Source organism: Chiloscyllium plagiosum, unplaced genomic scaffold (genome assembly GCF_037043375.1).
Source record: "Chiloscyllium plagiosum isolate Xiang-an unplaced genomic scaffold, Cpla_swu_hap1 HiC_scaffold_14, whole genome shotgun sequence".
Classification (NCBI taxonomy): domain Eukaryota; kingdom Metazoa; phylum Chordata; class Chondrichthyes; order Orectolobiformes; family Hemiscylliidae; genus Chiloscyllium; species Chiloscyllium plagiosum.
In genome coordinates this window covers 13,570,319-13,595,209 of record NW_028270152.1, presented here as the reverse complement: position 1 = coordinate 13,595,209, position 24,891 = coordinate 13,570,319, and the positions used below count along the sequence as shown (strand labels likewise).

Sequence of the window (24,891 nt, the reverse complement as noted above, 5' to 3'; positions counted from 1 at the left end):
CTCTCCTTGTCTTTTGTTCCTTCCCTTACATCTGTGTCCTTTGGATACTGGTGCATCTGCCACTGGGAGGTTTCTCGCTGTGTACTGAGTTATCCCTTTTTGTTTAAATTCAACAAATCTCCCTCTGAGGAGACCCCCACACCTTCAGGGAAACCTTATTTCCCTCTGTCAATCAGTTCCACTCACAAGAATTAAGAGACGGTGTCGGCCATTTTGCCCCTCAAATCCTTGGCAGCTATTTGATAAATTCTGATTGCGGCTTCAACACCACTTTTGTTTTCACATTGAATATCCCTTGAAATGAAATAGTAATGTGTTTTAAAATACTTTATTAGAAAATGTTTTCTATTTTTGGTCTTTTTTTTTAAAAAAAACAAGTATTTCTAAAAATAGTCAAAGTGCATTCAAATAATATAAAAGCTGTAGAGTTATTTTTGCATATCTATGTTATATCTTGGTTATTCACCAAGGAATCTTTCCAGTCTGCTTCTTTAGCTCTTAATTCACATTTTAGTTTTTTGAAAAGTCCACAGGACCTGCTCCAGTACAGTGAAACCAAGAAAGTATATTCAATTGCCCAGCACGCAACGCACACTTTCAAACATAAAAGTCCGTTATTAATCATCACCACATCATCACTCAATGGCTCTCAAAGACCCATTGAATGGCCATCTCTCAGCCAAGAAACAGGTGGCCACAAAACTGCCTGCGCTTTCTCTGCTAAAACCCTTGCCCACCCCATCACTCCACAAAAAGAAACAATACTATCTCAGAGGAGGAAAGGGTATTCTTCTAAATATCCCTGGACGCTTTTTGGCAATGGTAGCTTATCCACTTGGTGTGTTATTCTGTTAATAGTCAATCGACACAAATGCTGAAGAGAGGGAAATGAATCCTTTCGGTGAAGTGGTTTGATGAGTTTTAGGTGGATGGCAGTATCCTTGGGGGGCAGGGACACTGAGTCTGTCGATTTGTCGTACCGGTCCACGATGCAGGAGGTGACGTAATGCTGGATGAGACTGAGAACCTCTTTGAAGGCCAAGATCCTGGGCTTGGCCAAGTAGTACGAATCCAGGCAGAACTTGCCATTGCTGTACTCTATCCGGACATTCGTAGGACCACGATTGGTCTTCACTGAAAGCGTCAGCAGGTAGCAGGGGTGTGAGCTGTCTCGGATGAGGAAGGTCCCTTCTGGCATCTTGTTGAGTTGTTGCTTGGCTTCACTGGCTGTGAGGGAACCCCAGTACCATCCTGAAGATCAAAAAGTAAAAGGTCACTTTTAGAATTGGTTGGGTTTTCAAGTCTCCCTCCACTAAGTGCTGGCTTATTGGTAGTGTTTTAGTCATGAAAACCACCCTGAGAACAAACCCAAAGGAGGAGTGACCAACAACTTATGTATAAAGCAAAGTAAGAGGCCACCCCACCCCATTAGGTCATGCTGCTTCTCCCTCTGGCTGTCATGAGGTTTAAACTCCACACCTTTCCATCCCCTTCCTACTTGTACATTTACCCAGCTTCCCCTTAAATACATCCACACTGTTCACCTCAGATCCTCCTTTCAAAGGATTTGGTGAGAGCAGATACGTAGAAAGTGAACTGGCTAAAGGGTCATAGATTTAGATTTACAATAAAGAAGGAGATTGATGATAATTGTTGTAAGAATTGGAGGGAAGGGATGAGGAATTCCTTTGCCACCACACTTGGTGCATTCCACATCGCAACAGTCCTTAAGACAGGTGGAAGCTCATTCTATAGGGATGCTTACAAAGGAGTTGGGTAAATACCTGAAAAAGGTAAAAACATGGGCTTTGTTTGGGATGTGTTCCCTCACCTGACAGATCCAGTTGCCTAAGGGTGGTGGTGATACATTGCATATCTGCTTCTGGGTCTCTTTTTCCAGTGGATTCCTGGCTTTGATGGCTTATTGGCACTAGTGAAGAGTTCTCCTCCTGAAACGTCATAAGGGACACGTTCCTCACAGCCCGGCTTTCCTGTGTTTCCGAGATTACAATAAAGTCAGCGCTCGCTGGTGTCAGAGAGATGTTTCGCGTTCCTTGCTGTGTTGGTAAATTTCTAACAATGGGAGAAAAGGAAAAAGTTTTCCTTTTAATATGATAGGAACATGACAATAAAATAGACCACTTCACTGAATACAAAATTGTACAACTCACATCAACACTGACAGTAAAATACAGTCACCGAGCCAGGCTCCACAAACAGCAAGGCACCTGTTTGCTAACCTCATTGCTATGACTTGAAAACTCCTGCGTCATCTCAGCTTCTTTTCAATGTCTTGACCAAGCCAACAGAGTGGAACAGCATTTTGTAATGGGAATATAGGAGCAAAAGTAAGCCATTTAGCCCTTTGAACCTGCTCTGCCATTCATTATGATCATCCAATTAGGAACCTTGTTCCCACTTTCTCCCACTTTGATCCTTATAGTCTCAAAAACGACGTCAAACCCCTTCTTGAAAACATTCAAAGGCTTGGCCTCAACCACTGAAACATGAGCAATTAAATCTTTCATGATAGAGGTGTACAAGATGATGGGAGGCGTAGATAGAGTGAATAGTCAGAGACTTTGCTCCAGGGCAGAAATGGCTATCACATGGGGTCATCATTTTAAAGTGATTGGAGGAAGGTTTAGGGAGGTGTCAGAGGTCGGTTCTTTACACAGAATGGTGGGTGTGTGGATTGCACTGCCAGCAGTGGTAGTAGAATCAGATACATTAGGGACATTTAAACGACTCTTGGATAGGCACATGGATGATAGTAAAATGAAGGGTATGTAGGTTAATTTGATCTTAGAGTAGGATAAAAAGATCGGCACAACATCAAGGGCTGAAGGGCCTGTTCCGTGCTGTACTATTCTATGTTCTATGATTATGAACACCGCCATTACACTTCTGCTCCAACTGAACCACTCCAGGTTCTCCAGTCTATGGACATAACAGAAATTTCTGACAAAAATAAGAAAAGTTAACTCTGATTTCTCTCCATGGATGCTGCCAGACCTGCCGAGCCTTTCCAGAAATTTCTATTTTTGTCTGATTTACAGCATCCGCAGTCCTTTCGGTTTTTAACAGAAATCTCTAATCTCGCGCAGATTTCTCCTCCGCATGCGGTTTCCAAGGCCTTGATATATGCTTTCTAAAACATGGTGCCCTGAACTGGACACTGCCCTTTAGATAGACCCTAATTGTCCCAAGGATTGGCATAATTCCTTGAACATGTACTATACAAAATTTTAAAAATTACATTCATATGCATTTGAAACTGCATTCCAGAAACCACTTTGCCGGGATTTTAAAAAGGCATCTATTTTCCGGGATTTAAGATAGCTGTTACAATTCTGATTCAATTACACATGGAAGGTTCATTATTGCAGCAGTCACCAGCTTTGCGAGAAGCTTCTTTGTAATTTTTCAAGGCGGTGTAAATCGCTGACCAAAGTCATTTCTGCCCCACTGCCTCTTTCTCATCTCAAATAAAGGAAGTGTTGCTTTCGGCAGTCACAAATCAGGATATTTCATCAACTTGAGAGGTTTATGGAAATGGTCTGAAGAGCCAATATTTGTTTGTTGGGGGGTGGGGGGAGGCCTAATATTTTCTACCAATCCTGTGGGGTTAACATGACTCAGTTAGTAATATTCTCACTTCCCAATGAGCAGGCCGTGAGCGCTTAGTTGACAAACCAGTGCCATAGGAAGGGAGTGCAGTACTGTAAACTGTACTGGCTCTCATAACCATAGCAAAAGCAAGACCTCATATAGCAGAAAACAACTGCAAACAGGTGGACAAACAAATTCAGAGGTTTCCGGATGATTGATCGAGAGACCTAGTTCACTCGACAGGGGCCCTCCAGGCACCCCCTTTTAAACAGGCGAGTGGTCATTCACGATTCAACAAGGAGGTCATCACAGCTGAGCCTCATCTGATGACTTATCCAGTGTCTTTCATGACCTCAAGACATCACAGAGCATATTACAGCCAAATGAAGCACTGATGTAAGATGAGGAACAGAGTAGCCAACTTGCTGTAGCACTCTCCAAGTATTACATCAAAGCTTTAGCCTGAATTTTATATTCACATACCTGGAACACACCCCTGTATGGTTCAGAGGCAAGAGGCTTATCCACTAAACTATGCTGGCATCATTATTATTCACAGGAACTGAAATTAACTGCTGTAGCACTGAAACATGACAATTACAGAAGGAAGTCCATTTGTTCCATTATGCTGTGCTTGCTCTTTGCTGGAACTATCCAATGAATCCCATTCTTTCTGCACAGCCCTGCAATTTCATCTTCTACCAAATATTGACCCTTTGAAAGTCATGACAGAATCTGCAACACACATTCCTACCCATTAAACTCACCAGCGCAGGCTCAAACCTTTGCATTGGCATGAATCAGTTCAAAGTAAATGGATTAACAACTGCGATGAAACATTACTAATTGGAAAATCTAAGCTTGTGATGCTGAAGGAGGAAGCAGATGTGGCAGGAGTCAACAACCAACTGGATGGCTTCCAAAAATTGCTCCAACGTTAAAATTCTCACCCATGGCCCTGCCTCTCTGTAATCACCTCCAGGCCTTGAAACCCATTGGCTCCTCCAGTCCTAATCTCTGTACATCCACCAATGTTAACCACTTCACGATTGGTTGCTCTGCCTTCAGCTTCCAAAAATCCTAAACTCTGGAATTTCTACCATGCTTCCCCTCCTTTGAGATGCTCCTTAAAACCTACCTCTTTAGCCAAGGCGTTGGTCACCTGATCTAATATTGCCTCACGTGACTCAACATGCCTGATAGCACTCCCAGAAAGGTTCATTGGGATGCTTTGATCCATTAAATGCACTTTGTTAATTAAAGTTGTTTTTAACAGACATCACCGACTTCAATTCAACCAAAGCCAGAAACAAAATCTGAATAAATCTCAGTGCTCAAATTATTTTTTTTATAAATTATTACAAGAAAGTTCTACCCCTCTTTTTCAAAAGACCATTCCACTAGACAATGCAAGCTGAGGGGAATGCCTGAGATTGAATGTGTCAGAGCCAATACCGCTCAAAAAAAGCAACCAAACTCTGCACAATGTTTCAGGATCCTTGAAAACGATTGGGTTCACAAACGTTCATTTCTGACCAGATTGTAAATCACGATCGGGCTCGGTTTTGATTTTTCGATTTCACCGCCACAACTTGGAGAATGAGCCAACCAGCCGAGGCGCTAACGGGATGTTGCTGATTGAGAATCAGGATTGGCTGGAGGTGGGTGGGTGGAAAGGGGACGGGAAGGATTGCTGTATCAGGAGAACGACAGGAGTGTTAATGGACTATTTGGATGGGCCCAATGGTCCTTTCTCACCCCAGCTTTATATCACATTGCTGATGACTGGAGCAAAGTTTTTTGATTTTGCATTTTGTTTCCCTGTAACATTTATTTAAGAAGCTGCTCTCAACTCAATTGTCTACGTTTAGCCATTTGTAGGAAACAGGGAACCAGGAATTTCAGCCAATGAAAAATACCAAAGCTTCTGGCTCAGCTTGTTTCAACGTTGGAATGTGCTCAGTACCGGGGAAATCCAAGGGTTATGCACACAAATCCACAAGACTCATTTACTGGCTGCGCATTCCTTCAAGCATCTGAACCTGTTCTGAAAGATTCACAAGCAGCAATTGACAGCTTCGGGATTTATAAAACCGGCTCACTTCCGTGCTGGTTACCTGATACTATGGAAGCTCATGGCAAAGTAAAACCTGTTTGTTTGGAAATGATTTCAATGACGGGACGGTTGGAGAGTGCATTTTTCTTTAGTCTGGAGAGCGCTTAGGAATGAGATGGGGTAGCATGTCCCTCACTCAGAGTGTGGCCAATTTGAACATTTCCCTATCCCAGAAATCTGTGGGGGCTGGCTCACAGAGCACGTTCAAGAAAGGGATAGACACTGAAACCATTAAGGAGTATGGAGAGAAAGCAGGAATACAGTATTAAATTGGAGGATCAGCGATGATCCTACTGAATGACAGAACAGGCTCAATGGGATGAATGGCCTACCCCTGCTACTCGGTGTCAATGTAAACCTAAGAGCTGATCATCAATTGAAATATTAAGGGTCGACAGTGTGGTGCTGGAAAAGCACAGCAGGTCAGGCAGCATCTGAGGTGCAGGAAAATCGACATTTCGGGCATAAGCTCTTCATCAGAAATATTAAGCCTGGATATACCCCAGGATGCATGAGGGAGTGTTCTTTTAGTGCAGTGTGCCAAGAAATAACACAGTAACATCGGCCAATGGCTCCCAAAGAGACAACATTGTATTTATATATAGCACAGTGCTCCGCATGAAACAGTTATACTCACTTTATGCTTTGTGGGTTCCAATAGTGCATCTAGATGTTTGAGCACACGTGTTTGACAGTGCATCACAGTATTGATGTAGACTTGTACAGCCAGAGGTGCTGCGTTTCAAATGAGACATTAAATAATGGCCCCACCTCCCCCCTCAAGTGAATTCCAATCATCCTGTGATACCATTCCAAAGTATTCTCCCTGATGTCCTGGACAATGTTTGTTCATTGCTAAAGCAGATGATCTAGCCACATAGTTCATTACATGCTGTAGGAGCTTGCTACAAGCAAACTGGCTGCACACTACCTCCATTTTCAGAATGATTTCACCTGAAGAGTGCTATAAGCAGAACAGTCACAGGTGGCTTAGCCCTACATGGACTGCATAGCTCCTCCAGATATCCTGGGATTATGCAAACCTTTCTAAATAAACTTGCAAAACTACATCTTGCCTTTTGCATCTCGGCCTTCTCCACTTGCGTGACATTTTTTTTTTATTTCTGAACACCCTTTCTTCCAATCAATACCAGCATAGAACCAATCAGTAAATTCCACCTGGGAATGCAACCAAGCAACTATCCCTGGTGTGAGAAATCCATTCATTTTTACTTTTATCCTTGAGAGCAAGGGTCTAGCTTTCAGTCTCTGCCTGAAATGACAGATGCAAAAACCACTTCCAGCTCTCCAATATTTTAAACATGATGAATAAATAACATTAGGGTGAGATTACACTGGTGCATCATTGCTGCACTAATGGACCCTTGTACTATGCACCTTCCAAGTCAGATTTAATTAACAACATCTGCTCCAATGCACAAATGGTCTTTTCTAAGCACGATATGGACAAGGTCAGCATTTTGTTGTGATAATTTGCATGGCAGTGGGAATCATACTGTCACAACTAGAGGGTATTGTTGTCTTTTAGATTTGAAGTATTTGTGTCAAAATCCTTACCTTTGTTCTATTTTAATAGGAATTAATCTTTTTTATAATTTGTTTTCAACCCTACCCTTTGATACTGAATTATAACTCACTCATTTCCCACCCTCACCTCCAACTTTTGAAACTTTGAGGGTAAAGAGAGAGGGAAAGGTGGGGGGGGGGGGGGGGGGCAGAGAAATGAGAGAAGAAATACCTGCATTTCTTTAGCTCCTGACCCAAAGCACCAATTAGTTTTTTTTTGACGTACAGTCAATGCAGGAAACGTGGCAACCAATTTGCACACAGCAAGATCCCACAAACAGGAATACAATCATGGCTGGGTTAAGGCAGAGGGTGTGTGTGGAGGGCAGAGGAGTGACGACAGTGAGGCATATAGAGAGACCAGGAGACTTTTCTGACACAAAAGCATGCAGGAAACCTGCAATATCTGAAGATAGGCAGCGGGTCAGGCAGCATCTGTGGGGAGATAAAGGTCAGATCGATGACCTTTAGTGAGAACGGGAAGAAATGAAAGAGAAAACAGGTTTAAAGTGAGAATAAGAGGCAGGACCATGCAGGGGGAGGTGTGAGAGAAGATGGAAAGAAAGACGAGTCCAAAATCTAAAAGACAACAAAACGAGATAAAAGTGGGCAATAAGTAAAGGAACAAAAGAGATCTTAGAAAGTTCACAAGCCTGAAACATGAGCTGTATTTCTCTCTCCCCACAGACCAGCTGAATATTTCCCTTTTCCCTTGATCTTTTATGTAAAAAATACTGTTGCTCGGGGTAGCCAACTCTTACTTTGTCAACTTCCCTTTCTGAGGATGTGAAAACGATGGTTTACAAACCACGCCATTAGGACCAACCAGACCACGCCTAGTGCTTATCGTCTTATCCTCCATTACCATCTTCTCTCAAATCTCTACATATTCCCTTCCACATTACCCATTCCCTGGGGTAAAGTTCAAGGCTGCAAGCTCACCATCTGCTTCTCCAGGCTAACGAGAGAGATGGGCAATCTGGTAACATCCCTGATTGAATTGAACAAAGCTGGGTGCTGAGTATCATTGTCTACGCCTGCTCCTTTATGGCTAAAATGAATGATGATAAACACAAGAGCTGGAACTGCTCGGATTGTCTTGCACATGAACTACAGATTCAGAGAACCGTTAAACCACGACCATTATTTTTGTTTCAACTGCCTCCAGCTTAAAAACTGGTATGGTCTCACCTCACTTTGCACGTCGTTATCTATAGTGACATTTTCCAATCAGCCTCCAGACCAGGAAGGGGCTTGAACCCAGGTCTCCTGGTTCAAAAGATATGGACACTACCACTACATCACAAGAGCCCCTTATCATGTATTCTGTTTATACTGGTCTCCTGTTGTTTCATTTCTCTGAAGGGTGTCAGGTACCAATCTGTGGAGATTCTGCACGAAGTTGGCAGTGGGGCAGGAGATTGCAGGATGAGCAGAAAGCAGCTTTAGTCGTTGGAGGTGTGTGCGTGTGTGTAACGCCAGGCGGCTGTGTACAGTTGCAATCGGCAGTACTCGAGAGGCTTTTTCACATCTTCCGCAACAATGCTCCCCTGGATATGACCTTGGTGCTTTTTGTTTTAGCTTCCCCTGGGTAAACGGCGTTGGGCTGGCACTTATACTGGGAACTGGGACAGAGACAGAAACTAACGCCACACCCACAAGCAGACCAACACAAAAGCTAGTTTAAGTGGCTCCAGTATTTCTGTCGCTAACACCCCACTCCTATTCTACCATTGTTTCCACTTGTCAAACGAAAACAAAACAGATGAAAATTATTTCACTTCAATTCTCATTTTAAATATTAATTTCGTTTATAAAAGATACATTTTTTTCTCGACTGATCTCAGATCCACCATTAACCATTCAAAATGTTTAATTGACATTAAACTTGTGTCCCTTTATTAAACCCTATCTGAATATCAGTGTTTCTTCACACACAACACTAAATTATTTCATTTTCTATTAGAAACATTTAAGAGCTCATCAGGTCTCTGTTGAACGCAGGATAAAGATATTCCAGAATTATAAATGAAGCCACTCGGGATAATAAACAATCCATGGATGAAACAACTGCTGTTTTGTTTTTTAAAACAAGACTCGGTCCAGTCCGGAGACAGACCGAGTGCGGTCGAGGTTCAGCCTGGGGAGTAGTTCACGTTAGAAGGGTCGAAAGTCCTCGTCCCCTCCAGATTCACAAGACACAATTTTATCGTTACAAAGTAAGATCGAAAGAAGTCGATATCAAAGTGAAACACACGCAATGTACTTACCGCTGGTAACAGAGCACCATGTCAGACAGTAATGTCAACCTTGGGAACCGACAGATCTTGTTGTAAAACTCCCTTCAAGTTAGACAGCACGGGGAAACTGTCGGGATTTTCCGGGTCAATTCAAGTCTGTTCTCGTACAGCTTACTCTGGAACTTTTTTTAAAAAAACCTCCCCCTTTATCTCCACACACACACAAACACACAGAAATGTACCAATCTTATTGTAAAACGTGGATTTGTAGAGACTGGTCGAATCAGTGTCTCCTTGCTGCTGCAGAAAAAATAAATAAATAACAGCGGAACCACAAACAAACAGAGAAAATAAAACACAGGCTCAGTAAAATAACTTCAGGCACGCAGCTCTGTCAATCTCGCCTTGCCCTCTCTAAACACTGAGTTTGGTAAATCATCTCAAGGAGATATTACAGACTCATGGCTTTGAACACACTAAATGTGTAAGGGGGAAGAGCGCACAAGAAATAGGAGAGGGGGAGGAGACAGTTGCCACTTGATTGTCACATTTATAAGTATTCCAGGAATGGAATTTCCTAGAATTAATACTATACTCGCCAGCTCCTCTGAACACAAAGAACTCTGGAACAGTCAGTCTGTTCCCGAAGAAATTGACATTTGTTACCTGGTCTTTTGGGGGGGTTTTTTTTATCCCTCCGTCTCGGTGTGTTTTAATTCATTTGCAAGCGCCGCATCAACTCTCTCTGCTCCCCAGCACCAATTCTAATTGGGCTCAGAGCCAAGAATGTGTCACGAATTACGGCGGAAATGCCTTTGATACATTTCCAAGAACTCTCCAGGAATACCACCGCAGATGCAAAGAAGGGAGATAACAGCCAATCAGCAAAAAGAGCCAAATAAATGGCATCTTCTTCCTGGTTATACAACACTGTGTCACCACCCAAACAAACAAACAAATCACCCAACCATTAACTCAAGTGGTTCCTGTTGTTTATTTCTGCCGACTTCTCGATAGGGAGGGTGGATTTTTTTGTTGGCTGTCTTTCAGAGATGTATGTCTAATGGCATCATGCTGTTTAGGATCTATCTGTTTAGGATCTATTTGCAGACCTTATTTCAATTTATACATTTACAAATGAAATTGGTCATAATTTGGAGATGCCGGTGTTGGACTGGGGTGTACAAAGTTAAAAATCACACTATACCAGGTTATAGTCCAAACAGGTTTATTTGGAAGCACTAGCTTTTGGAGTGCTGCTCCTTACCACCTGATGAAGAATCTTGTGGAATGGCAGAATCCCTAGTTACTCTTCAAAATGGTTTCTCCCACTGGTGTCAGTTCACTGTGAAGAGTAAGAAACGTGACCAATATCTTAACTGGCTTGTGGAGGTGGCAGTGTTGGACTGGCGTGGACAAAGTCAGAAGTCACACGACACCAGTCCAACAGGTTTATTTGAAATCACAAGCTTTTAGAGCTCTGCTCCTTCCTCAGGTGACTTGGTGAGAAGTGGACAGGCAGAGAATTTATAAGTGTAGAGATTATTGCAAGATAATTCCAGGTAATGACGAGTGTCAAAAGGTGGTACAAATGGTGTGCGTGGAGTGCCAAAAGACAGCATAACAGGTCTTTGCAGGTGATCAAAAGTTCAGACGGTGTGAGTAAAGTCAGCTAAACAGTAAGTGAAGGGATGACCAAGAATCCAATTTAATAAGGCAGAGAGATAGCTACAAAAAATTAAAAATAAGATGGTGCAGGAGACAAACCAAATGGCTGGAAATAAATGATAGGTATAAGGGTTACATGCCCAGGGTCTAACCAAAGTAACAGGTAATCCAAAACTGTACAAACTAATTAAAATTAGATTAGATTAGATTACTTACAGTGTGGAAACAGGCCCTTCGGCCCAACAAGTCCACACCGACCCGCCGAAGCGCAACCCACCCATTCCCCTACATTTACCCCTTTACCTAACACTACGGGCAATTTAGCATGGCCAATTCACCTGACCTGCACATCTCTGGACTGTGGGAGGAAACCGGAGCACCCGGAGGAAACCCACGCAGACACGGGGAGAACGTGCAAACTCCACACTGACAGTCGCCTGAGTCGGGAATTGAACCCGGGTCTCTGGTGCAGTGAGGCAGCAGTGCTAACCACTGTGCCACTGTGCCACCGTGCCGCCCACAAAGGTAGAGAAATCGTAAGTTATCAAGGCAATGGTGTCAAAACCAGACAGTAAGGAAGAATTTACAGAACAGTGCAGTGGGTTACATGTAGCGCAACATGAATCCTCGATGACAGTTGCGGTTGTCTTCATGGGTATGGAACTTGGCTGTCAGTTTCTGTTTGGCAATTCTGCATTGTTGTGTATCTTGAAGGCCGCCTTGGAGGACACTTACCCAAAGATCGGAGGCTAAATGTCCTGGATTACTGATGTATTCTCTGACTGGGAGGGAACACTTATACCTATCATGTTACTCCAGTTACTTGGTTTGTCTCTAGCACCGCCTTATTTTTGATGTCTTGCAATTTTCTCCCTGCCTGAACTGATCAGATTATAGGCCATCCCTTCACTTGTGATTCAGCTGTTGACACTTTACTCACACTGTCGATCACCTGCTGAGACTTGTTAGTCAGCCTGTTGACACTCCACGCACACTATTTGTATTATCTTTCAACACTCATAACTACCTGGAACTATCTTGCAATGATCTCTCTGCCTATATATTCTGCGCCTGTGCGCTTCTCTCCACGAAGGAACAGTGCTCTGAAAGATTGTGATTTCAAATAAACCTATTGGATTATAACCTGGTGTCATATGACTTCTGACTTTGGCCTGAATGCAATAATTTTGAGTCACGTGAAACAAAACTGTGCCTTATCCAGCGACTGGCTCCTGCTGCACTGGTGTAAAGGTATCAGAAGCACCTTACTACCATCAGATTCAATCCCTCATCCAACAGCCTGTCGTGGCGTCTTCGCTTCACTGTTTAACACACCCTTCCTTACTCCCCTCCCTGCACTGGTCATTACCTCCCCTCCATTGAGCATCAGGCACGGGACGTTTTGTTTTGTTGTAGAAAGGGGCATTAACTGGGCTTTTAAATTCCACACCTGTGTTTTTCAGTACTTCCACTGATGCAACACTCCATTTCTCCATAAATATCTCCAGCCCCACAAACCTTTGCACTCCTGAAATTCCAGTCGCTTCTGCATTCCCAATGTTATTCACTGGTGTCCGTAGCTGAGTGCCTAGGCCCTAAGATTTGGGATTCATTCATAGAATCCTCCTACAGTGTGGGAGAAGGCCATTCGGCCTATCAGATCCACACTAATCCTCGAAAGAGCAACCTACCCAGACGCACACCATCTACCCTATCCCTGTAACCCGGCATTTCCCATGGCTAGGCCACCTAGCCTGTACATCTTTGAACTGAGAGAGGAAACCGGAGCATCAGAGGAAACCCACACAGACACGGGGAGGATGCGCAAACTCCACGTAGTTATCAGAGGCTGGAACCAAACCCAGGTCCCTGGCTCTGTGAGGGAGCAGTGCTAACCACTTAATCACTATAATGCCCAAAGTTTGTAGCCTTGCTATCCTCTAAGATACTGCTTAAAACGCACATCTACCACTAAGCCACTAGTCATCTTTCCTTGAATACTTTGGCATTTTACATTAACTGTACTATATAAATGCAAACTGATTGATGAGATGCACTCGATGAAACGTGAAGAGTTGAATGTTGGTGACGGGGGAAATCCTTTCACTTTGTTTTCTATCCATTCTTTCACAAAGGTTTTGGTCAATAATCAATTGATATATTGTTGAAAGTAAAAATCAAAACTGTTTGATTGTAAACATCAGATTAATGATACAGCAAGGTCACTATGGTCGATGATCAATTCTATCAAGAATTCAGAAGTGATAGGGATTTTAGTTTAGAATTAAAATGATGTATGATTAAAGAGAAAAACAACAGAGATTGAGCCTGAAAAGATAAAGGCTCTGGATGGATTCCGATCACAACACTGGAAAGAACTAGAGATAGGTAGAGGGACAGGGAGTGTTGAGGAAGGCCCCCCACCAACCCACACTCTACACCCAGCACCTTCCCCTGCTGTCGCACAAAGTGTAAAACCTACACCCACATCTCTCCCCTCACCTCCATCCAAGGACCTAAAAGATCATTTCAAACCCACGGAGATTTTCCTGCACATTCACCTACCTCACCCACGGCATTCGTTGCTCTTGAAGTGGTCTCCTCTACATCGGGAAGACAAAACTCCAACTTGCGGAACAGTTCAGGGAACATCATGGTCTGTACACAACACAAACAGCCGTGTGGCCGACCACTTCAGCTCCCCTCTCCTACTCCCTGAAGGACATGCAAATCCTGGGCCTCCTTCACTGCCAAATCCAAGCCACCCGACACCCGGAGGAAGAACACCTCATCTTCTGCCTCGGGACCCTACAACCACACGGCACCAACACTGACTTCATCACTTTCCAAATCTCCCCTCCCCTCACCTCATCCCAGACCTACCCCTCTAACTCGGCACTGCCTTCTTGACCTGTCCTACCTGCCCATTTTCCTTCCCCCCCCTCCCCAGTGACCTGTCACCACCCCACCTACATCTATTTATTGCCATCCCACATAACTTACCCACCTCGACCCTCCTATTTATCTCTCAGCCCCCTTCCTCCTCCAGATTCCCGATGAAGAGCTTATGCCTAAAACATCGACGCTCCTGCTCCTCAGATGCTGCCTGACTGGCTGTGCTTTTTCAGCGCCACACTTTTTGACTCTGCAGGAGGACTTGGACAGGCAAGAAGAGTGGGCAAACACCAGGTGGAACACCATGTGGGGAAACAAGATGTTCTGCACTTTGGAAGGAAGAATTGGGGTGTAGACATTTTCTAAATGGGGAAGGACTTTGGAAATCTGAAGCTACAAAGGGACTAGCTCAGGATTCACTTATAAGGTTAACATGCAGATTCAGTTGGTGGTTAGGAAGGCAAATGCAACGTTAGGATTCATTTCATGAAGGCCAGGGTACAAGAGCAGAGCTGTACAGCGGAGGCTGTATAAAGCTCTGATGAGACCACATTTGGAATATTTTGAGCTCTAAGGAAGGATATGCTTTAGGCCTTAAAGGGAGTCCAAAGGAGGTTGACGTGAATGATCCCAGGGATGAAGGGCTTGTCAAATGAGAAACAGTTGAGAAATTTAGATCTGTACTCAATGGAGTTTAGAAAGATGAGGGTGGGAATCTCATTGAAACGTATAGAATATTGGATAGAGTGGTCATGGAGAAGATGCTTCCACTAATAGGAAAGACTAAGACTCGAGGGCACAGCCGCAGAGTGAAGGGGCAAGCTTGATACCATTCTAAACTAATCCCATATGCCTGAACAATGTCCACACCACTCTGTTCCCTGCCTGTTCATGTGTGTGTCTAAACACTCAAACACTACTATCATATCTGCTTCTACCAATTCCCTTGGCAATGTGTTCGAGGCACCTACAAAGTTGCATTTTTAAAAAAAATTTGCATGTCTCTTGTAAACTTTCCCCCCTCACCTTAAACTTACGACCCCTAGTCTTTGACACTTCCATCCTGGGAAAGAGACAATCCACCCAATGCATGCCCCTTCATAATTTTATGTACTTCTAGTTTGCCTCTCCTCTCAGCCTTTGACGCTCTGAAGAAAACAATCCCCAAGAATGTTACCAAAAAAAACTCAGCAGGATCTTGGAAAGTAATTTTTGTCTACATTTGTTCTGCAGCCAAATATAGCATGCTAACTGTGCTGGCCTTCTATAGAAAACATAGAACATTACAGCACAGGACAGGCCTTTTGGTCCTCAATGTTGTGCTGGCCTTTTATCCTACTCTAAGATCAGACTAACCTACATACCTTTCATTGTACTATCTTCCATGTCCCTGATGCATCTGACTCTATCACCGCTGGCAGTGCAAATCATGCACCCACCATTCTGTGTAAAGAACCTACCTCTGACATTACCTTAAAGTTATGCCCCGTCATGATAGACATTTCCGCCATGAGAAAGTGTCTCTGGCCATCCACTCTATTCCTCTCATCATCTTGTGCACCTCTATCACCTCTCATCCTTCTTCGCTCCAATGAGAAAAGCCCAAGCTCCCTTAACCTTTCTTCATAAGACCTGCCCTCCAGTTCAGGCAGCATCCTGGTATATCTCCTCTGCACCCTCTCTAAAGCTTTCCAATGAGCTAGGGTTACAGCACATGGAAGTTAGGAGGCCACTAATAATTCAGAAGCTCAGGCTAAGATCTGGTTTTGAATCCCATCATTGCCCTGCAGAACCACCCACTTGATTGTTCAATGGGTAGAAGGTGGGGTGCACTGCCACCTTGTGGTAGTTCTGATTAAGTCCAGCTACAAAGTTACCAAACACACACTTGGCAGCACAGGAGTTTATTTCAAACTAGATGATGGATAAAACCTGGATTGTTTGCAGCTTTTGGCAGCCTGAACTTATCTTCAAATATAACAAAGTTAAGCAATTAGAAGCTGAACAGATGTAAAGTCTCACAATGTAGAACAATATTTAAGTTGCAAGTTAGCTTTGGTGACATGTTGGCAGAATGTTGACATAATGCTAATGACACTGGACTAGTAATCCAGAAGTTCAGGCTAACACTCTGGTGACCTGGTTTTGAAGCCCATCATTGAAGATGGTGAATTTGATTCTAATGAAAAAAGATGCTGGAATAAAAAGTTAGCTGAACCATTGGGAAGAAAAAAAAAGTCTGGTTCACTAATGTGCTTCAGGGAAGCAAATCTGCCATCCTTACCTGGTCTGGCCCACATGTGACTACCAGACTCTCAGCAATGTGGTTGATTCTTAACTCCCTTCTGGGGCAATTATGGATGAGCTAATCAGGATATTTGCCACTAGAATTCCAGCCCACTCTACTTCAGCCAGAGTGTGTTAAGCCCACACATGCATCAGAAGTAAACCATGGGGACAGGAATTAGGAAGGATTGCAGTCCTTATCTATCTGCACAATACTCAGTCACTATGATCATTGTGAAATGTTCTTTTCCTGCTCTCACCCCTCTGCTCCAGCAAACCACATTTAAAAAACAATTCTCAGGTTATAGGCTTCACCAACAAGGCCAGCTTTATTGTCCACTCGCAGCCCTACTCGGTGCCAGGAAGGAGGGTGGACCTTCATCTTGAATTGGGAGGTGAGGCTTTCCAGACGGTAATTGCTGTAGTCACATATAGGACCTGACCAGGGTAAAGAGCTACAAGGTAGTGGTAATCCACTCACGTTTTCACAACAATTAGTTTTTTTAAATGTTCTCATAGCACAGCATGGTACCTCAGTGGTTAGCACTGCTGCCTCACAGTACCAGGGACCTAGGTTCAATCCCAGACTGAGGTGACCATCTGGGTGGATTTTTGCACATTGTCCCCATGTCTGCGTGGGTTTACTCCCATTGTCCGAAGATGCGCTGGTTAGGTGGATTGGCTGTGCTGAAATAGTCCTTAAAAGTGGAATATAAATACAAAAGCCAACTTTCCTCCACAGTAGCTCCTCCATCTTTGCCCTGCAGAAACCCCACTTTGTTGTTCAGAGCATCTGGAGTGGGTGGTGCCCAGGGATGTGCAGGCTAGTGGATTTGCCACAGAAAATACAGGGTTACAGGGATAGGATGGGGGGAGTGGGAAAAAAAAGAGGTGGTAGGATGGTCTTTGGAGGACCAGTGTGGACTCAATGGGCCAAATGGCCTGTTTCCACTCTGTTGGGATTTTATGACATCTCTGGCAGGACTTTGCCCTTGAACTGAATGGCTTATTCGGCCATTTGAGTGGACAGTTAAGAGTCAGCGTCAATGATGTGGATGTGGAGTTGCATGTGGACAAGATGCAGTAAGTACAGCAGGGTTCCTTCCCCACATTAGTAACCAGTAGGTATTTACAACAACTGGTTGTGGTTCCATAGTCATCATTAGACTGGCCTGACAAGCAAAGGCCAGGTAGTCTGGACCAACACCCTCTGGAGTTCCGAAGTATCAGAGAACTGATTTGAAACATATAACCACCAGTCGTTGTTGTCTAGAGAGAGAGAGCGTAGCTGTTCAGTCAGGTAGGACTATGGCGACTAACTTATAAGATCCTGAGGGGATTTACCCAGGTGGATGCTTCATCCTGTGGAAGAATCTAGAACCGGGGCAGAGTTTCAAAATAGGGTTCAAACAGAGGAGAAAATATAAAAGCAGAGGGTTCAGAGTCTTTGGAATTCCTTTCCTCAAAAAACAGTGATGCAGAATAAGTTTAGGGCAGAGAGACATAAGATTCCTGACGACTTATTTCTGCTCAATGCCTTTTGTCATGGGTAGTTTCAGCAAATCAAATGCTGGGCACAACTGATGTTGTACCATGAGCAGGGCCAGAGATCTCCGAGTCATCGAGTAGGTCATGTTCCAATACGTTAACAAAAATTAATGCAGATTTTTTGGAAAATAATCCTTGTTCACAAGTCACCTTTAAGGAGTGTTGCCTTGTCCAACAAACCTGTACTTTTCAGCTTTTCCCAACAAGGGCAGTTGAGTCTGCATCATGCTCCTCTCTCAGCCGCCATTTTGTGATGTTTGAGCTTAGCTGTTGAGTTTCTTCAGCTGCTAATGGGCAGCATGGTGGCTCATTGGTTAGCATTGCTGGCTCACAGCACCATGGACCCAGGTTCAATTCCAGGCCCGGGTGACTGTGTGGAATTTGCACATTCTCGCAATGCCTGCATGCGTTTGCTCCGGGTTCCTCCCACAATCCAAAGATGTGCGTGTTAGGTAGATTGGCCATGCTAAATTGCGCATAGGCTCCAGGCAGACTCGGTGGATTAGTCATTGGAAATGAAGGGATAGGTTGAAAGCATGGATCTGAGTGGGATGCTCTTCGGAAGGCTGGTGCAGACTTGATGGGCTGAATGGCCTCCTTCCGCACTGTGGGGATTCTATGATTCTAGTTTCATTGAGATTGCTAGTTTCAGTGCTTTCTTTGAGTCTAGACTCCTGTTTATTAGCAATTTCTTCCAGATTGCTTCACATCTTAAACCACACACTGATCTGTCTCCGATAACATAATTTAAGTTGTCTCCAATTTTGCAATATTCTGCTAAACTTCATTAAAATTGCGACAGACTCGCCCACACTAATACTCAGGAACAACGACATATATTTCCATTATCTTAGCTTAAACAAGTTCCAGGTCTCTGCATTTCCATCACGGTCCTAAGGAGCCAAAATTTCCTGTTTTTCATTAAATTGGGAAGAGCCCGTGTAGTACAATATACTAGAATCACAGAATCCCTACAGTCTGCAAGCAGGCCATTCGGCCCATGAGACCAGACCAACCTTCTGAAAAGCATCCTTAACCCTGTATTTTACATGGCCAATCCACCTAACCTGCACAGCTTTGGACTATGGGAATATACTTGTCCGAAAAGATCAGCAATGATCTCATTGAAAGGTGAGGCACACTTGAGGGTCTGTACAAACTCCAGCTCCCATCACTTACTTTCTTAAATAAGGCCCATCACAATGACATGATGTTTATTACATACACTGGGCTTCTTGAAGCAAAGACCCAGGACCCCAAGTCTAGTCATAGGCTGAAACTTTGCGGGTTGTGATCAATGGCCAGTCTTCATCCACGTAATAGGCTCGAATGGGTCTGCCTCCTCTCTGCTCCGATAATGATAGAGGAGTCACAATACTTTGCAAAACTTAAAAATGGAAAGTGGTGGTTGGGGGGGGGGGGGGGGGGGGAAATCACTGACAGAAAAGGTTAAAGACACACTGATTTACTGCCAAGGAAACACGAATGGTCACTCTATGACAGAGGAGAAATCTAACAGCCAAAACTCTTCACGGATCCATGAAACCAGGCCCAGTTCATCAGTTTAAAGGGTGGATTGATGGGTAAATACTGGCCAAGACACTTACTGCTCCTCAAAGAATGACAAATGGGATCTTTTACAGCCACCTCAAAAGGTCGACGCGCCCCCTCAATTTAACATCCAGTCCAGAATTCCATCTCTTTTTATTTGCTCGTGGGACATGGGTGGCACTGGCTGGGTCAACATTTATTACCCATTCCTTGCTGCCTTGAAGGTGGTGGTGGGTAGCTGTCCTCTTGAATTGATACAATCTGTGCACTGCAGGCACAGTTCCGGGGAGAACAGTCACAAGGACTTGTCTAAACAGTAAAGCAGCAGTGGTATTGTTCTCAGCCAGGATCGGGTGGGAACTGGAGGAGAACTTGCAAGTGGTGGTGATCGGTGGATTTGACAAATATCACAAAGATATAATAATATAAAAGGAAGTTATTACCACCATTCCTAAATTGCTAAAGCTCAGCAAGGAGGTGAGACCGACTCACTTTGGCACTGTAAAATTGATCTCAATAGACATTACTGAGAAAACTCCCTGTGGGCTGTAGTCATACCCACCACAAAAGAAAGATGGTGTGATTGTTGGAGGCCAGCCATTTCAATGGCTTCTGAAGTAGGGATATTTGTTGATAATTGCACAGGGTTCATTCCAATTTGTAATCCCTCAGGTAAAGTTTTTGGATGCATAAGACAAACTTGCTGGACCTTTATATCAGGGCTGATAATTGGAAAGCAACATTCACACCACACAAACAGCAGACAATAACCACTGAGGTTGTTGTGAAACCTGAAAGGGCTTAGAAAAGATTTACACTGATGTTGCCAGGGTTGGAGGGAGACACTGAATAGACTGGGGCTATTTTCCCTTGAGTGTCAAATGCTGAAGGGTGACTTCAGAGGTTTATAAAATGAGGGGCGTGGATAAGGTAAATTGATGAAGTCTTTTCCCTAGGGTGGGGAAAACTACAGGGTATACGTTTAAGGTGAGAAGGGAAAGATTCAAAAAAGATCTAAGGGATAACTTTTTAAAGCAGAGGATGGTATGTGTATAGAATGAGCTGCCAGAGGAATTGGTGGAATCTGGTACAATTACAACATTTAAAAGGCATCTGTATGGGTGTAAGAATAGGAAAAGTTTAGCGGGATATGGGCCAAATGATCTGTTCCCATGCTGTATATGTCTATAACTCTATGACACAATGACATTACGATCACTGAGTTAACATGTTGCAGGTTACCACTGAGTAGAATCTGAGCTGGACTAGCCATGTAAATACCGTAGCTACAATAGCAGGTCAGAGGCTAGGAATACTCCAGCAAATAACTCACCTATATCTGCAAGGCACAAGTCAGGAGTCTGATGGAATATTTAGCATTTGCCTGGATGGGTGCAGCCCCAACACAAGAAGCTAGAAACTCCACTTGTTCAGTACTGCAACCACCACCTTCACAATTCACTCCAACTGACAAACAGTAGCAGCAGTGCATGCCATCCGCAACTGCACTGCAGAAATTCACAAAGGCTCCTCAGCCTGTACCTTCCAAACACCTGATCTCAACCTCCTAGCAGGTTAAGAGCATTAGATGCCTGGAAACCTTGCTCCAAGCCACACACCAACCTGATTTAGAATTGTGAACAGCAACATACTGCCAAAACTACCTCTCTATAAAAAGGAAGGCCTGACAGGGTAGATAAAGAAATGGTGTTTCTCTTTGTAGGAGTGTCTAGGGCCAGAGAGCATCATCTCAGAGTAAGGGGGTCACCCATTTAAGACAGGAGCAAGGAGGAATTTCTTCTCTCAGAGGATAGTGAACCTGCAGAATTCTTTACTGCAGAGGGCTGTCGAGATTGGGTCATTGAGTATATTAAAGGCTGAGATAGGTAGGTTTTTAAATCAGTAAGTGTTTATAGGAAAAAGGCAGGAAAGTGGAGTTGAGGATTATCAGATCATCTTATTGAATGATGGAGTAGACTCAATGATCTAAACGACCTAAATACTTCTGCTCCTATAGCTTATGATTGAAAAGTTGTGTGTGCGCAGCCGCAGCACATCATCAGCTGTGGTTTAAAAAGACAGGTCACCAAAGACAATGTGGGATGGGCCATAAATACTGGCCCAGCCAGTGACAGCGACAGCTCATCAGCAAGTAAAATGTTTTCCTATTGGCTTCTTAGTTTTCAGAAACCTTCAGCAATCTGCTGTGTTGGATTATTGCCATCGCTCAATATAACCAAATGTATTGACATCACATTTATTATAACCAAATGTATTGACATCACATTTATTATAACCAAACATCTCAAGCTGCTTCACACAGGCTCATTAGCAAATAAAATCCAACAGACCTACATAAGGAGATACTGGGACACGTAACTAGAAGTCGAGAAGAGAAGTGTAGGTTTTAAGCTGATACTGTGAGGACGTAAAACAGCAACTCCAGAGCCTGGGCTTTGGCAACCAAACACACAGTTCCCAATGGAGGTGAAGTAATTAAAACATTCAAGGTGCTGCAAAGTGGAAGGCCTATTTTCCAACTACCTTCTTAGAGATGGCATTATTTGTCCTCCATTGATATGGGAAATAGGCAGTCTGGAAGCATGTTTCAGACTGTTTAAAATAACCACATCCCAACTCAAATCTTCCCAACTTAGAGGTTAAAGTACTCAACAACCCCACTTTCCTTTAACGTTTGAGTTTATAATTTCTCACTCTTACCATCAGAGTGCGCACTCCATACATTTCTGAAGCAGTGCTTAATCACAATTGCAGAAAATCACTTTTCAACAGCACATATTTGCACCTGGTAGAATTAAACATCACATTTAAATCACTGTGTAAATTACAATTACACTGGAGAAAATAACTTGTGTGCTGGCAACTACCGCAGTCAATCTCCCTCCCCATACCTTGTAATAGAAATCTCAAACACTTCCCCGTGCCACAAGACTGTGGACATTCAATAGCAGCTTTCAACATGGAGATAGATGAATGTGTTTATTTTGGAATAAGGTTATCATAGGGTTTGCAATCAAGCAGGTTTAAATAGAGTTGAGATATAGATCAGCCAGAGAGTGACAAGGGCCTATAGCACAGAAAAAAGGCCCTTCAGCTCATTGTGTCTGCACCAGTCAAAACAACTCAACTGTTCTAATCCCATTTTCTAGCAGTTGGCCCATAGCTTTGACATCACACTTACTGATGTACGTCTAAATACATTTAATAAAATGGTAGCACAGATCCAGAGGGGATGAATGGACTCCTCCTGTACTTATGCAGACGCTGGGGATTGCCATTTTGGGACCTCATAGCACAGATAACAAACAAATTAAAATCAGAAGTTTGATTTTTTTTGGAGTTTATTCCCAGTAAATAGGGATCTCCTATTGCAGTTATTGTATATGACCTGTGGCCTTGTATTCCCATCAGATTGCCAGCACAGTCCTCCACATGGGACTTGTAAGATACCCCCTTCTAAACAATGAGCCCACTAGATGCTACATGTGGGCACAACATTTCATCTGTCTTTCTGACAGGAGCCCACAACCATTGCAAGGAAGGTGTGCCTGCCTATCTGATCTGTATAAAGAAAGCTGGGTTGACGGAGTTATCGGGTGGAAGCCACAACCTAGATCCCAGGACAGTACCAGGGTGGGATTGTGGGTAGTTTGGAAAAGCTGAAACTCTATCTGTTGCTGGTGCTACGCTGCTTGTACCATCCTCAAAACTGTGTCCATTGTCCACTCAAAATCAAAACCAGGTTTTCTGTTTCAGAACAAGCACTGGAGCATCAGGGCTGGACAATATACTCAACTACTGGAAAGGTACTTCAACCTTCTAATTCAATGACGAGAAACCCTGCCTAGCACCAAATCATCATCTCATGTGACTACACAAAGGTAACACATGAACATTCACAGCAATAATTATTCTTTGTGCTATTATAGCTTCACGTATTGCTGACAAGATCATTTTGTTGGAAGCTCCCTTCTAACTATCTTTTGTTGTACTGTAATCACCTTGCTAAACCTTCGAGAAAGAACCTAAATGATAAAGCCTCAAGAATGATCAGTTCTGTTGATCCAGAAAAGGCAAAGCTCATCCAACCTTCTGATCTGACAGATAATGAAAAAAGTCCATAACAGAATAATAGGAGCAGGAGTAAGCCATTTGGTCCTTTCAGCTTACTCTATCATTCAATATCATCATGGCTGATCATCCAACTCACTACCTTGTCTCACTTTCTCCCCAGACTCTTCAATTCCTGCAGCCTTAAGAACTATATCTAACTACTTCTTAAAAATATTTAATGCTTGGTTCTCACTTACTTTGAGGCAGAGAACTCGACAGGCTCATTACTCTCTGGGTGAAGAATCGCTAAATGACCGACCCAGTATCCTTAGACTGTGACCCCTGGTTCTTGACTCCCCAGTTATCTTTCCCTCATCCTTCGAAAATCCAGTAAAAATAGTCCTAACTGATCCTGTCTCTGGAGACTTCGGAAATCAAATGAAAACCAGGCATGCACCAGTAACCTTACCAGGTTATGGTTTTACTGGACAACCCTCAAAGAAATTCACTTAAAATATTAACGCGCTTGCGGAGCCACTTCGGATTTTACAAAATAACCAAATTTGTGTATTGCCAGGAACTGCACTTTTCAAGTTGCATGGAATCTTACAGTGTGGCAGGGGTGGCCACTCATCACATCATGTCTGTGGTAGCTTTTATGAACAAATTAGTTATACCTCCTGTTCTTCCACTACTTTTTAAAGAAAACTGTCCCTGTTTACACATTTATCAAGTTCCTACTTCATCGCAACCTTTCAGACCATGCACTGCAGATCACAATGTACTGGGTTTTTTTTCCTGTTTGAACTGATAAGTAGGTCATTCAGCCCCTCAAAGCCTGTTCGGTCATTCAGCCCCTCAAAGCCTGTTCGGCCATTCATGGCTGACCTGTGGCCTAACTCCATATAGTTACCTGCCTTTGGTCCATAACGCTTAATACCTTTGCTTAACAGAGATGGATTTAAGATTAACCAATCCAACATCCTTTACCACTTACAGAAGAGAGTTCCAAACATCTACCACCCTTTGTGTGTGTCTAACAACTTTCCTGAACAGTCGGACCTCATGCTCCCTAGTTCTCGAATTTCCAACAAGTGGGAATAAGCTTTATTCACCCTGTGTTTTCCTTCTAATACCTGAAAAACTTCAATGAGATTACCCCTTATCCTTCTAAGTTCTAAAACAAATTGGCCTAGTTTGTGTAATCTCTTCTTATAGTGTAACCCTTGAAGTCCAGACATCACGCTTGCAAAACTACACTGCATCTCCAAGACCAATATACCCTTCCTAAGGTGCAGTGCCCAGATCTGCTCA

At 43.4% G+C, this 24,891-nt stretch overlaps 1 protein-coding gene across 2 annotated transcripts; it reads right to left on the bottom strand.

The window, feature by feature from the left end:
- Window positions 1–312: 312 nt before the first annotated feature.
- On the bottom strand, window positions 313–10,360 carry LOC122558831 (cytokine-inducible SH2-containing protein-like). 2 transcript variants are annotated; one of them, XM_043707646.2, is made up of 3 exons: window positions 10,222–10,360; window positions 1,832–2,073; window positions 313–1,251 (listed from the first exon to the last, which is right to left on the bottom strand). In XM_043707646.2, the coding sequence occupies exons 2-3, from the start codon at window positions 1,959–1,961 to the stop codon at window positions 770–772; spliced, it is 612 nt and encodes a 203-aa protein (XP_043563581.1). In that variant the 5' UTR covers window positions 1,962–2,073; window positions 10,222–10,360; the 3' UTR covers window positions 313–769. The 2 variants fall into 2 exon arrangements, with proteins under 2 accessions (XP_043563581.1, XP_043563579.1); XM_043707644.2 differs by lacking the exon at window positions 10,222–10,360 and adding an exon at window positions 9,586–10,042.
- Between the last annotated feature and the right edge of the window lie 14,531 nt (window positions 10,361–24,891).